The sequence below is a fragment of the Aphelocoma coerulescens genome, chromosome 13, assembly GCF_041296385.1.
Source record: "Aphelocoma coerulescens isolate FSJ_1873_10779 chromosome 13, UR_Acoe_1.0, whole genome shotgun sequence".
NCBI lineage: Eukaryota > Metazoa > Chordata > Aves > Passeriformes > Corvidae > Aphelocoma > Aphelocoma coerulescens.
In genome coordinates, this window is record NC_091027.1 from 17,286,502 (window position 1) to 17,300,589 (window position 14,088).

At 54.5% G+C, this 14,088-nt stretch overlaps 1 protein-coding gene and 1 long non-coding RNA gene across 4 annotated transcripts in view; both read right to left on the reverse strand.

Annotated features, from left to right (window-relative positions):
- LOC138118421 (uncharacterized) overlaps positions 1–1,529 on the reverse strand; it is a 32,168-nt gene extending 30,639 nt beyond the window's left edge. The window contains exons 1-2 of the long non-coding RNA XR_011155121.1: positions 1,245–1,529; positions 289–797 (exon numbers count right to left, since the gene is read on the reverse strand). This is a non-coding gene — a long non-coding RNA (uncharacterized lncRNA). The remainder of the gene's footprint in view (positions 1–288; positions 798–1,244) is intronic.
- Positions 1,530–3,041: 1,512 nt separating this feature from the next.
- On the reverse strand, positions 3,042–13,414 carry HDAC3 (histone deacetylase 3). 3 transcript variants are annotated; one of them, XM_069029370.1, is made up of 15 exons: positions 13,304–13,414; positions 12,922–13,004; positions 10,194–10,336; positions 8,989–9,070; positions 8,761–8,817; positions 8,612–8,667; positions 7,208–7,341; positions 6,875–6,955; positions 6,712–6,785; positions 6,503–6,567; positions 5,695–5,784; positions 5,522–5,580; positions 4,975–5,054; positions 4,502–4,659; positions 3,042–4,216 (listed from the first exon to the last, which is right to left on the reverse strand). In XM_069029370.1, the coding sequence occupies exons 1-15, from the start codon at positions 13,356–13,358 to the stop codon at positions 4,147–4,149; spliced, it is 1,287 nt and encodes a 428-aa protein (XP_068885471.1). In that variant the 5' UTR covers positions 13,359–13,414; the 3' UTR covers positions 3,042–4,146. The 3 variants fall into 3 exon arrangements, with proteins under 3 accessions (XP_068885471.1, XP_068885472.1, XP_068885470.1); XM_069029371.1 differs by lacking the exons at positions 12,922–13,004; positions 13,304–13,414 and adding an exon at positions 10,426–10,658; XM_069029369.1 differs by lacking the exons at positions 12,922–13,004; positions 13,304–13,414 and having other exon boundaries at positions 10,194–10,658.
- Positions 13,415–14,088: the final 674 nt, after the last annotated feature.

Below are 14,088 nucleotides of genomic sequence, written 5' to 3' on the forward strand. Positions count from 1 at the left end.
GTCCATGCCCAGTGCAGCAGCGTCAGCCCCAGGTTTCCCAGGGTGCAGATTCCCACTGGAACACAGCCAGCAGCACCTTTCTTGTTGGGAGGGATTCACTGCAGTTTTCCCTCACTGTGGCTGCTGCAACCCGGGATGTTTTAATTTAAGATATGAGCCCCTGCTCCAGGTACAGGGGCAATCAATTAAGCAGCACTGAGAGGAGCACTTGTAGTCCAGAATCAGGTAGGCCAGGCTTTAGTCTGATCCCTGCTGACCCCTCTGTTACCCAGCACATCCTCACAATACCTTTGTCTCCAGTTCCACTGCTCTGTTGTTGTTTCCACCTTCCTCATACTGACTGAGTTATCTAAAGAGAAAAGGGAAATACCATAAAATACCTTTTCCTTCTCCAATTCATCCCACAAGCCTCACAATGTGCCCCAGACCAACCACTCAGGGCTGTGCTCTGCCCTTGCTGGACAAACCCCACAATCTCTGCAGAACCTCTACCAGGAGCCTGACGTTCCCTTCTCTCAAGGGGGGCACCACAGGATAACAGCTGGATGTGATCTTGATGGTTGTTTCCCACCTAAATGAGTCTCTAATGGTTTATTCTGCTGGTTTATTCCTATTTATTTATGTTGCTGCCAGTACAAACCTCTGAATTCCAGCAGCGTTCGGGATTTCCTAAGGATGGAATTGCTGTGCCCCAAGCAACAGCAGGCCTGTCCCAAGGGAAGGCGTGAGGAATGGTCTCAATTCCCATCCCAAATGCTGGAAACACACCAGAAGACTGCACAGCTCAAGGGAAATACCTGGAGAGAGGAAAAGCCAGAAGCTCTGGGGGGTGAGTGCAGGGATGGGGGAACCAGGATCTGACAGGGCAGCTTCCAGCTGAGCTGTGAAGTTTAACAAAGTGCTGGATTCTCCACCTGCATGGGACAACCCTGGATGCACAGGCTGGGAATGGGAGGCTGCAGAGCAGCTGCAGGAAGGGACCTGGGGGCCCTGGTTGATGGCAAATTGGAAATAAGTCAGCAGTGCCCTGGCAGCCAGGAGGGCCCAACCCTCCCTGCAGCTCTGCACAGCCCTGGGCTTAGGAACCACCCTTGCTGTGCTGAGCTCTGCAGGTTGTGGCCTCAGTGCTCCCTACAGCTGATTAAATCTGTCCTCATGTCGCTGCCAGCCCAGCCTGTGCTCCAGGGAGCAGCCAAGTAGCTGCTTGGTGCCAGGGATGCAGAGGTGCAGCTGTGCCACCTTACCTGGGATATCCAGGAATGTGCAGCTGTCAGGCTCCCCCCGGAATTACCCTGGCACCAGGAGTCCACGCCAGGGTGATGCCAGGGATAAACGTGGCTCCAGCAGCTCGGTGATATCTCTGCAGGCCAAACTTGTACCCCAGCCATTTCCCAGAGCGAGGAAAACAAATCCAGCTCTGGAAACGCAGGGGAGAGGATATTCCAAAAATCCCAGCCTTGTCTCAAAGCGCAGGAGACAGTGGCACTCTGGAAAGAGAAAGCCTGGGCAGTGCTGGGGGAAGAGTTGGCTGGGTGTTTGCAGGCTAAAGTCCATTCCCACCTTCTCAGGTAAGAGAGAATCCCAAGGGGGAATTCCCTTTTTATTCCAAAGCCTGGATTTCTTCTGTAAATCAGTTTTGCTCCAGGTGTGTGCCAGCAGCAGAGGGAATGCTCAGTGACAGCAGGTGAGGTGGCAACCTGAGACAAACCAATTAATTATCTGTTGGGACACCAGATTCCTTTTAATCCCCCCAGAGTCTGGCCAGTCACTGGAGCAGCATTTTGTGACTCCTGATTTGGCAAGAACATTTTCCCAGCTGCACAGAACACCAGGAACAAACACAGCTGCTCAGACAGGGGGCACAGCAAGGTCCATGGAGCCCAGTGGCCAAATAAATGCAGGAACGGCACAAGCCCAGGCTTCTCTCCAGAGAACTCACCCACAGTTTGTACCCAGAAGTGTCCCTGCATTAACATCAATTCTTCTTTCCCCCCAGACCCTTTTTGAAACCAAATTCCCAGTCCCAGGTGACAAAACCTTTGAGGTGTGGCTCAACTCTGTGTGTTCAAAGCCATCTTTGAGCTGGTGCTCAGTTTCATTTGATAAAATCCCCAAATGGTTTGGGTTGAACGACCTTAAATCCCATCCTGTTCCACCCCTGCCATAGGCAGGGACACCTCCCACTGTCCCACCCTGGCCTTGGGCACTGCCAGGGATCCAGGGGCAGCCACAGCTGCTCTGGGCACCCTGTGCCAGGGCCTGGCACCCTCCCAGGGAACAATTCCTTCCCAATATCCCACCCATCCCTGCCCTCTGGCACTGGGAAGCCATTCCCTGTGTCTTGGCACTCCAGGCCCTGGTGAAATCCCAGCTTTTGTAGTCCCTGCTCCTCTAATATCTGGTACTTGGAGAAACCCTCTCTGACACTCATGGTTGTGACATTATGGTGCCTTTCCCAGCTCAGTTCTCCCTCCTCAGCTGAAGGATCCTGATCCACCAAATCCTTCCTCACACAGGAGCTGTGTTAGACCTTTGATCCTCCTTCTCCACACCCAGCCTGATTCTATCAGAGTTTATTTTTGTGGGATTTCTCTGGGCACCCACTGGGAGCAATCCTGACTTACTGCCCACTTCATGTTTTAGTGACAAGAACTACAGAACAGTCCCCAAAAGGGCTGTGGGACAGTGAGAGTGTGAAGTGCAGGGGCTCTTGTGGACACTGCAACTCAGAGAAACCATGGCATTTAAAATAACTGCAGGAAAGATTTCCTGCATCAGCTCTGCAGCTTCCTGCAAAGCTTTTGCTGGACTGAGAAGCACAACAGGAGTGTCCACCCCACCTGGCCTCTTGAAAGGGAGTTCAGGGTGCTCTCCTCATTGTGCAGTGATGCCAAAAACTCACCAACATTTATTCTGAGGAGAAGAATTCCCTCCATTCCTTCAGACAGTGGATGACACTACCCTGCCAGGGATGTGCTGGACCCTTGGGAGAACAGGAGCCAAAAAGGTGTGGGGATTAAAGAGACGAACAACAGGTCAGGTAAGAAAAATACTGCCTCTTCTTTAATGTTTAAAGACATCAGTAAACAAACAGAACCGTACAGACAGAGGCTGAACCCCCCCACCTCCCCAACCAGCACGTTCCAAACCACCACAGGTACCAGCTGAGGGCTCGGGAGAAGGAGCAGCCGAGTCTGGGATTGGAGGGAGGGCCAAGAGAAAGCTCTGCTGCATGAGGGCAGGAACAGAGCACCTGGAGGAGGCAGCTTCCCTCACCCAGCAGCAGAGCAACAGCTGCTGGTAGAGCCAAGGGAATGGTTTCCACTCGGAGCATGGCCCAGATCTCTCGCTGACACACAGGAGGACCAAAGCCAGCTGGAAGCTACATTAAAGGTGCAGGACACACCAAGTACTGACCTGGGCAACCAAACCTCTGTTCCATGGGGATTTAAGCCTCTGAAGGAATAAACACAACAGGGAGGTTGTGTCCATCTCAGCAAAGCACTGCAGAACTCGTTTGTGAATGCAGATCTGGGTGTGGGGGGAAGGAATGAGCCCACGCTCTGTACACATCCTGCTCCATCGAGCTGCTCCCTGCTCCAGGGACATCCTGACCCCTACCCCACAACTGGCCTGGTCTTCTCCAGTAGTTCCTGGAGCCGTGGAGCATCAGCTGGTTGGAAGGGACATCAGAAGCAGCTCTCAGTGCAAGCTGCAGGGGACAGTGGGGTGGTACCTGAGTGGAGGTCAGGGACAGCAGGATGGATCCGGAGCTGCTGGAGAGAGGCAGAGATCGTAGGCACAGCTGCTCCAGCTCTCACCTGGCTGGCAGGAGCCTGCATGGGAGTCCTGGAGTGTGGCTCAGGCTCTGAGGGCAGTCACACAGCTGCCAGCCAGCACTCAGCACGGGTTCCATTCCCAGAGCAGCGACAGCCGGAACCGTGCCGTGGTGACAAGGAAGGAACCCATGCCACCTCTGTGCCTCTCCAGGCGGCAGGAGCCTGCAGTGGGGCTGTCTCTGCTGCCACCACACGCAATCCAAGATGAAGGGAGGGCCAAACCAGCTCCTATAGGGCCCAGTTATGTGCTCCAAGCATCCGTGTCCAAGGCAGGAGGCCCCGCAGTCCCGAGCCCAGGGCAGAGCCCTCAGATCTCCACGTCGCTCTCTTTGTCGTTGTCGTGGTCACCGTCGTAGAACTCGTTGGCAGCTTCAGGTCTGGGGGAAGAGAAATCCTTGTCAGGGAGGACAGAGAGAGACCTGGGGGCCTGAGGGAATGTTGCATTAGGAGACCACACGTTCCTACAAAAGCTCCTTGGGTAAAACAAGAGGCTCAGAAGTGACTTCCCTGCCCACGAGAATGAGACGGGCTTTAAAGTCCCTTCCAACCCCAAAATCTGGGATTCTCTGAATTGTATCTGTTCTAGGACACGGATGGATTCCTCTGTATCCCCTGCCAGGGACAGAAAGGGAAGCCCATTGCTCCAGAACAAGCTCTGGTACCTGCTGTAGTTTTCCTCGGAGCCCCTCTCCTCTGGATCGGGCTCATCCGTGCGGTCGTAGCTGAGCAGGTCCGAGGGGACATCGTGGATCTGCACGCTGGGAGCGTGGTTCAGCATCTTCAGGTTCTCAAATATTGTCTGCCTGATCTGATCCAAGTACTGCAGGGACAAAACACAGGGATCACCACAGTGGGATGTGTCTGTCTGCACAGAGCCACAGCTCTGTCAGCATCACCTGTGTGGTCGCCAAGAGCAACAAATTGGGGCAAAAAGCCATTTATCAGAGCAGAGGGGGGTGGCAGAGTGAATTCAGTCATTGACACTCAAACACACAGGAAACACTGAGGCAACCCAGTTGTTGTTTTTCATTGGTTTTTTTTGCCCTGGGCTCCACCTGGTTTCGCAGGACAGAGCATCAACCATAGAGTTTTGGAAATTCAAAGCTGACAGGGCAGCGTGGCTGCAAGCACTCACCTGCCTGGAGTTCTGATTCTCAATCCTCGTGCTGACATCAGGGTGAAGGGTGAAGTCTGGAGCGAAGTATTCAAAGTACTCTGAGGGGGAAGGAGGCAGAGTTAGAGCACAGAGGGCCAGGAGCTGTGCAGAGAGCAGAGCTCAGCCTCCCACCTGCCTGGCAGTGAGCAGAACTTAAAAAGCACAGCAATATTCCACTCTGAGTGCAAGGGATTAGCTAAAACAACAGGAAGAACAGCAGGAAACGGTCCAAATGAAATCACACCTGACACAAAAGGCTGTGTCTGCCCAGTGAAGTGGGTGGTGGGAGATCACAGAATGGTTTGGGTTGGAAGGGACCTTAAATCTCATTCCATTCCAACCCCTGCCACGGGTAGGGACACCTCCCACTAGGCCAAGCCCTATCCAATCTGGCCTTGGACACTTCCAGGCATGACTAATGCCATCTCCAAGGTCAGGAAGTGCTGACACTTTGGCCCTGGTCAATGCAGAAGAGAAGATCACAAGAATTGCACCTAATAAGGAAAAAAAGGCAACTGCAACTCACCACTGTACGGGAGCTCGTCGCTAATTGGTTCATCTACGAGCAAGGACGTTTCATAAGTCCTGGAAACATGGAAAAAGAGGAGCTCAGTGCATTGAAAGGGATGTGGGAAATGCAGGGATAAATCCCACAGGCACTGCCCCAGCAGTGCCCCTCAGCAGGCAGAGGGGACTCACCAGCACCGTGCCACGTTCCGGACCGTGTAACCTCCTCCTCCCAGCACCAGCAAGGGGATGTTGAAGCTCTTCACGTACTCCACACATTCCCTACAAACCCCAAACAGGAAAATGCCAGAGCTGCAAGCTGCAGCACAGGTTCACTGGTCAGAAATGCCCCCCTGAACTCCAACACCACCGTGGCTGGTGGGATACACCTGGAGCTTCCAGCCAGGGAGCCTGAACCACTGAATCCCCAGCACAGAGCTTGGGTTGGAAAGGACCTTAAAGTTCATCCCATCCCACCCCTGCCATGGCAGGGACACCTTCCCCTATCCCAGGGTGCTCCAAGCCCCAATGTCCAGCCTGGCCTTGGACACTGCCAGGGATCCAGGGGCAGCTACGGATTCTCAGGGCCTGCCCACCCTCCCAGGGAACAATTCCTTCCCAATCTCCCATCCAGCCCTGCCCTCTGGCACTGGGAAGCCATTCCCTGTGTCCTGTCCCTCCATCCCTTGTCCCAAGTCCCTCTCCAGCTCTCCTGGAGCCCCTCTAGGCTCTGAGGTCTCCCTGGAGCCTTCTCTCATCCAGGTGAACCCCCCCAGCTCTCCCAGCCTGGCTCTAGCCCTTGAAGCATCTCCATGGCCTCCTCTTCCTCCTCCACCACCCACCTTGTCCAAAGCTTCGTTCTCAGACCCCCTCTGGCCACACAAATGTTAAAAACCCCCCAAAAACTGCTGGCAGGCCAAAGCCAAAGCTCCAACCTCACAGCAGAGACTCCTCAGAGCCCCTCAGGAGGTTTTCCTGTGCCCAGCCCTGCTGTACTTACCCATGGCCTCTTATACTGAGGTTAAAACATCCCAACCGGTCGCAACCCAGAGAATCAGCACCACACTGGGGAACAGAAAAACAAGGGAATTTCAGCATTGCTTTCCAGACCCACACCAAGCCCCCTGCCCCAGGGACTGAAGGTAACACAGGGACAGCCCTCTGCAGCCTCTGAAAGGCGTGGATGTGTGCCCAGCTTTGCTTCCTTACCTGCAGCACTATGCAGGTGGGCTGATAGTAATCTACCACCTGGTTAATGACTGGCTGGAAGAGGTGCTTATAACCTTTGGAGAGAGAGGCGGATTTGTCACAGCTCTGGAGCAGAAGCACCAGGAAAGCCCCGGGGCCAGGGGAAAGGGTAGGGAACACCTACTTTGGTCGTCGATGCCATCTCGTAGTGGCACGTTGAGACAATAGTATCGGCCGCTCTCTGCGCCAACCTCGTACATGTCACCTGCAAAACAGCACAGTCACAACAGCCCTGAGACTTCAGAGCTCTGGGAAGGCAAGATCCAGCCTGGGCTGAGTCTTTCCACCTCCTCAGGACTCCTTCCTTACAAGCACCCACAGTTCTATTCCTCTCTAATCGCTTTCTCCCAGCGTTTCCCCCTACAGCTGGAATTTTGGGAAATTTGACACTTTTCTACTCCAGCAGAGCTTCCAAAGGGTTCTGAAGCAGGTTCCTGCTAGGAAGTCCAACACCTACCTGTGCCAGGAAAGAAATAGTTGCCATATTTGTGGAATGACACTGTCATGACACGGTCTGTCAGGTAGAAAGCCTCCTGCACCCCATCCCCGTGATGGATATCGATGTCGATGTACAGCACACGGGGGTGATACCTGTGGAATACCAAAGTTTGGGTACCAGCCATTTGTACACACTCAAACACTTCAAAACATCTCTTTTGACGGGCTTGGAAACTGGCATTTAAAACATTTTCTTCTGAGGCGGTGGGAAATGGATATTAGAACAAAAAGGGTTCTAAATGGGGCCAGAAATGTCTTGCAAAAGGACTTGTTTAACCAGCTGGGAGTTCAAAAGGTGCAGACTCTGGTTTCCAACGTGCTCATGGTTAATCTTTAAGAGCTCCAGTGATTTTAATCACATCAGGAAATGAAAGGCAAGCTGCCATGGAGGAGGTGGGAACACTCATTCCCTCCACATGCCACGGTGCTGGAGCGCTGTGTCCCAGCTGGGGAGCACCAAAAATCCCAGCCTGGGCTAAATTGACTGGAGAAGCAGCCAGAGACAGAAGCAAACTCCAAATGCAGTCACCTGCTGCAGAAATGGCTCCTGGGAAACAGAGCCCAAAAGAACAGGGACATAAATAATATCCCAGGAGGGGTAACTGAGCTGTATTGGAGGCCTCTGGTGGATGGGATTAGAAAATGGGAGTGCAGGGGTAGCCAGGGAAATCCTGAGGCTCCACACAGAGAGGGAAGAAGAACAAGAAATCCCAGTACATCCCAGAAATCTGAGAGCAAGAGAACTTGCCAGCAGTCATGTAACTATTGTTCTACCAACTCCAAATCCTTTCTACTTCCATGATGACTTGTCTGAGGTTCAGTGACAAGGAGGGCGCTTTGAAGTACAAAAAAAAAAATTACCAAAACCCAAAATCTCAGGTCAATTCAAGAAACTAAAGGTATTTCTGTAACTTTTCCTCTCATTCTGAACTTCTTTTTCATTTTAGAAAATGAAATGACTCTTTTCTGCTGAGACCAAACGTCCTTTGATCATCCACATGCAGCCCAAGCCCTGTTCTGAAGGCACTCAAGCAACTCCAGAAAGATTTGAGTCATTTTTGTGTCTCCAGTGAACCAAAACAAAAGGCCCCCTGTGGCAAAAAGGCTGATGAATGTTTTACAGATGGATGAGGAATGGGATTGAAGAGCTCCTCTGTACCCCTCAAGCTCCATGCACCAAAACTGCAGTCAGATATTGCAGTGCTCAAACCCTTTCTTGGGTCTTAAAGATGAGACCAGGACAAAAAAAGAAGTTTTTGGGCTTCCTGGATTCCAGAAAGGCAAATGAGGCAAGGAAACAGAGAGAAAGCAGAGGGAAAGCACAAAGCAGCCAGGAGAGCTCAGCCCCTGCCCCTGTCCTTACTTGAGCAGCTCCAGGATGCCGATAACGATGTCATTGACGTAACAAAAGCCCGAAGCCTGGAAGAGAGAGAAACCCCAACAGCTTTAGGATGGGATCAACACAGAGCCCAGGCCCCAAAGACACGGGAATGCACAGATCTGCCACATTACCTCAAACTTTTTGGCATGATGGAGGCCCCCTGCCCAGTTTATGGCAATGTCACAGATCTAAGAGAGGAAAGAGAAGTGAGTTTAAGGTGCCAATATGGTGACAACAACTCTGTACCCTCCTCCCTGCTTCCACCTGCCCAGCCTGGGGTCCACAAACACCCTTCTGGCTTTTCCTCCTCCTCCAAAGCTCTGGCTGTGCTCCACAAGATCAGCCCCTCACCCTCTTACCTTGTTGTTCAGCTGTGTTGCTCCCTGCAGGGAGGCCCCAGTGTAACGAGAGCAGAATTCAAAGAGGCCTGGAAACACTGGGCTGGAAAAGAAACCACATTGAAACCCAGAACATGTTGTCCAAACCCAGAACATGTCATTCCTCCCCAGAGCACAGCCAGGAATCAAACTGCCCAGGGGTAATACCTGAGCAAGAAGAAAACTCAGATCTCTGTGAAAGGGTTAATTTGGGATCAGGATCACTCTGACCCTTGGAACTCACTGAGGCCTGGCAGGGGAATGAGCTGGCTGCAAACACAGTGGGAAACACAGGGTATTTGATAATGATTCCCAAAGCTTCCAAACCAGTCTTGAAAAGGTTTCAGTGTTCTCAAAGCACATGGGAGTCTGTCCAGCCCACAGCTGGGACACGATGAGACACTGCCCTGGGAGAGGGGAGGACTGTGACAGCTCCCCTCTGGCTGGAGGATCATGGAATCCAGAAGGGTTTGGATTAGAAAGGAACTTAAAGTTCATCCTGTTCCACCCCTGCCATAGGCAGGGACACCTTCTGCTATCCCAGCCTGGCCTTGGGCACTGCCAGGGATCCAGGGGCAGCCCCAGCTGCTCTGGGCACCCTGTGCCAGGGCCTGCCCACCCTCCCAGGGAGGAATTCCTTCCCAATATCCCATCCATCCCTGCCCTCTGGCACTGGGAAGCCATTCCCTGTGTCCTGTCCCTCCATGCCTTGTCCCCAGTCCCTCTCCAGCTCTCTTGTCAGTTCTTTCAGGCACTGGAAGGCCACAATTAGGTCACCCCTTCTCTTCTCCAGCTGAACAATCCCAGCTCTCCCAGCCTTCCCTCCCAGCAGAGCTGCTCCATCCCTCTGCTCATCCTGGAGCCTCCTCTGGACTTGCTCCACCAGGTTGATGTTCTTTGGCCCCCAGAGCTGGGTGCAACACTCAAATTCTTAACAAAGACAGCTGGCACATTCCAAAAGAACTGGAACCACTTCCAGAACCAGCAGAGCCAGAGTGTGCAACCCAACAAAGCCAAATGGAGCTCTAGAGAGGAGCAACATCTACAGAGAAGGGAAAGGAACCACGGAGGCTCCACACGCTGAGGAGGGACACGCTCCCCATTGTGGTCAGAAACAAGGGAGGAATGGGATGTTCCAAAGGAGCTGCTGGGACAGGAGCAGCTCCTGAGGGCAGGGGGGCACTCACCAGTCATCGCCCACGTTGAAGGCGTTGAGGCTCTTGGTGAAGCCCTGCATGTTGTTGGGGCTCACCCTCTGCAGGAAGTCGATGTAATCCTCGGAGTGGAAGCGGCACATGTCGTGCTGGGACGCCTGGTACGGCTTGAACACCTTGCAGGGACAAAAGCAGGAGTTATTCCCCAGCCCAACTGCACTGCCTGGGGCTGTAAGAAAGCTCATGGAGCTCACTGACAAGCGACCTGCACGAGCTACACCAAAAACGTGCAAACACCGGTATTGGAGTTCATTCCAATTCGACAGCTGCCCCACAAAACCTGCTCTCCTTTCATTTTTCCCCTTCATAAACCCATCTCCTGCCTCTCCTGACTGCAGCTCTTGCCACAAGGTCTCCCATGCCTTCCTCCCCTACTCCTTGGGCAGCAAAAAAAGCCAGCCAAATCCAAACCACAGCTTTTCCTTCACTGGGGGGGATCGTTCCACAAGTCACCAGCTTGCCACAATTTTAAGACCTTGATCTAGGGGTGGTTCTGGTCCCTCTGTCAGATTTGCTGAAACTGTTTGGAGAAAGCTGCCAGACAGATGGAAGAGTTGTGTAAGTTTTGTTTCCTTTGGAAAGGAAAATGGGGAGAAATGGTCAGGGAGGTGGATGGACTCCAATTCAGGATCTTGTGACACCCAGGTTTGCCAGTTTGGCTCTTAGGGCACATACCTCAGTAGAGGGGGAGTTAAAAATTAACACCACGTACCTGGGAGAGGAAATTCAACTGAGAAGAGATTTTTTTTGGTTGTGATTCCCAATTTCTCTCATTTAAAGCAACCCCTTTACAGAAGAAGTGGAACATGAACATTAACAGGAAGATGCACAAAGCCGTTCTCCAAAGGGAAATTCCTCAGGACAGCTGCACCACGTTCCTGTTTTCTGGGCTGAGCAGGAAACCTGCTCATTTTCAGAGCCACAAGATCCCCACACAAGCCCATCTCCTCCTCTCCTGGTGTTTCCCATGTGGATTTGTGGAATGTGGTGTTTCTGACAACTCAAAGAGGGGAAGGAGGCAACTCCTTAGAGCAGCTGCTGAGGGGGAAGCAGGAGCTGCTCCCAGGAGGGCTCTGGATCCCCCAGGAATCCCAATGGTCCCCTAAACCAAACCAGACCAAAGCTGATGGCAAAGAGACAAGAAATGGCTCTCACTGGGTAGCCAGAGGCTCCCAAAACAGGGATGTGGGAATCAAACAGAAAGGCAGGGAAAAAGCAGACTGAAATCTTCACTTGGCTGCTGGCAGGAGAAACCTGGCTCCTTCCAGCCTTGCCAGCAATCCCACCCACGTTCCTGAGCTGGGAAAGGTGGGAAGAGGCAAGCTCAGCCTGACAGGATCACAGCCTTTCATTTTAAGGAGGCAAAAACAACACAACCACAGCACAAAGGTAGCAGGACTTGTTATAGTCCCAACTGCCCCAAATCCCTGCTTTGATTTGCTCCTAACTTTGCCAGTCCCTGCCTGCTTGGCATGAAGTTGTCTCTGAGGTTTTCAGCTTCCCAGTGGCACCTTGTGGAAAATGCAAACCCCATGAAAAGGATTTCGAGCCTGAAGATGTGGGGCTCTGCCCACTGCCTCCTTCAGGCAGGGATTGGCCCTTTCAACGTGTGAGGTCAGAACACGGGGGTTTGGTTCTCCCTGCAAGGAAAAGCCCAACTCCAGGGAAGCTGTTTGTGGAAATCCACACACTTGGCAGTAAAAATCTGGAAGAGGAATTCTGCAAAGACCCCTCCACACTCCCCCCCACCAAGTGCTGCGTCTCCCCACAGTCACTGCCCGGGATGTGATTTTATTTGGGAATTTTATTAATTAGGACAACTTTTCTCAAGTCTAAACATCTAAAATTCTTTTCATAAACTGCATCTCTACGGCCTCTAAAGAAGCCTGAGCTCACCAGGTCCCTGGAACCCTCCACAGCTGCAGCAGCAGCCCAGGGCTGAGCCCAACAGCCACTCCCAGAGCCCTCAGCCCAGTGCAACTCCCAGCGTGAGCCCCTTTGAGCTCAGGGGCAACAGAGGAAGTGCCTGGTGTGCAGTGCCTGCTGCAGAGGAACAAGGAATCACAGACTCATGGAATGGTTTGGGATGGAAAGGACCTTAAAGCTCATCCCATCCCACCCCTGCCATGGGCAGGAACACCTCCCACTGTCCCCGGCTGCTCCAAGCCCCAATGTCCAGCCTGGCCTTGGGCACTGCCAGGGATCCAGGGGCAGCCCCAGCTGCTCTGGGCACCCTGTGCCAGGGCCTGGCACCCTCCCAGGGAACAATTCCTGCCCAATATCCCATCTAAATCTCCCCACTTTCAGCTTAAAGCCATTCCTCCTTGTTCTATCCCTCCATCCCTTGTCCCCAGTCCCTCTCCAGCTCTCCTGGAGCCCCTTCAGGCCCTGCAAGGGGCTCTGAGCTCTCCCCGGATCCTTCTCCTCTCCAGGTGAGCACCTCCATTCGCAGAGGTCACTGGTCCCTCCCAGCAGGTGCTGCAGACACAGAGATGCCCCACGGGCACAGTCACAGCCCCACAGACGGGACCAGGACACCATCAACCAACAAGGGGGCCCTTCCAAGCAGCCCCGCGTGGTCTGCGGGGCTCAGCTCTGCATCGGGTGCCACCGGCTGAGCCCTCACAGCTCACTGCGGTGCCCTCCTGTCCCCCGCCCCCGGCCCGCGTGGGGCTGCGGCTCCCGGACACGCGTGGCTTACGATCATCTTCTTGTAGAGGCCGTAGTGCAGCACCAGGCTGTGCGTGAGCGCCAGGCGATGCGGCTTCATGGGGTGCCCCGCGCCTGGAACGGAACCGCAACCGCGCGGGGATTAACGGGGCTGCGGCCGCGAACAACGGCCGCTGCCGCCGCCCGGCACCACGCTCCCGAGCAGGTCTGACCGAGGCCGGGGGCGGGGAGGGACGGGGAGAGGACGAGACGGGGGAACAGGGGGAGAGAGGGGAAGGGGGAGAATGGCTGGGACGGGGGCAGGGGAGGACGGGCTGAGCCACACCCCCGCCCCGAGCCGGCCCCAGCCCCATCGCGGCCGCTCCGCCGCGCAGCCCCGGTGTCGCCCCGACCCTGCCCGGCCCAGCTCGCACCGTAGTGGAAGTTCCCCACGTCCGGGTCGTAGAAATAGGCCACGGTCTTCGCCATGGCGGACAGGCCGCGCCGCGCGCCGCGCTCCCGCTTACGTCATCTCACCGCGACACCCGCCAGCGGCCGGGCAGGGGGCGTGGCCACAAAGGGGCGTGGCCTTGGGCAGGGGGCGTGGCCCCGGGCAGGGGGCGTGGCCATCGCCCCGCGGTCCCAGTGCCCCCCCCGACACCCCCCAGTTCCTCCAGGCTGGTCCCAGTTGCCACCAGCGCTCCACAGCTGCCCCCAGGCTCGCCCAGCTGCTCCCTGGTGCCCACACACCGGCCCCCAGCTGCCCACAGTTACCTGCAGTCACATCGAGTTGCACCACCACGGTCTCACCTGCTTGCCCTGTACCTGCTCCCAGCTGCACCCACTTCTTCCCAGTTGCCGGCTGGACTCTCTCCCATAACCCTATGTCTTCTCCTCAGTCATCCTCAGCTCCCCCCGTTACCCCTCGCTGCCCCTCACCTACTCCCAGTTATCCCCAGCTGCCCCCAGTTACTGCCAGGTGCTCCCGGTTGTCCGCTGGATTCTCTTCTGTGGGCCTACAGCTGCCTCCCAGTCATTCCCAGTTACTTCCAGATGCCTGCTGGATTCTCTCCCATAACTCTACATCTGCTCCCTCAGCTGCCACCAGTCACCCCTCACTCCTCTCCTGCTCCCAGTACCTCCCAGCTGCTCCAGTTACTCCCAGCTGACCCCAGCTGGCCACTGGATTCTTTTCTCTAGGCCCACAGTTGGCTCCCAG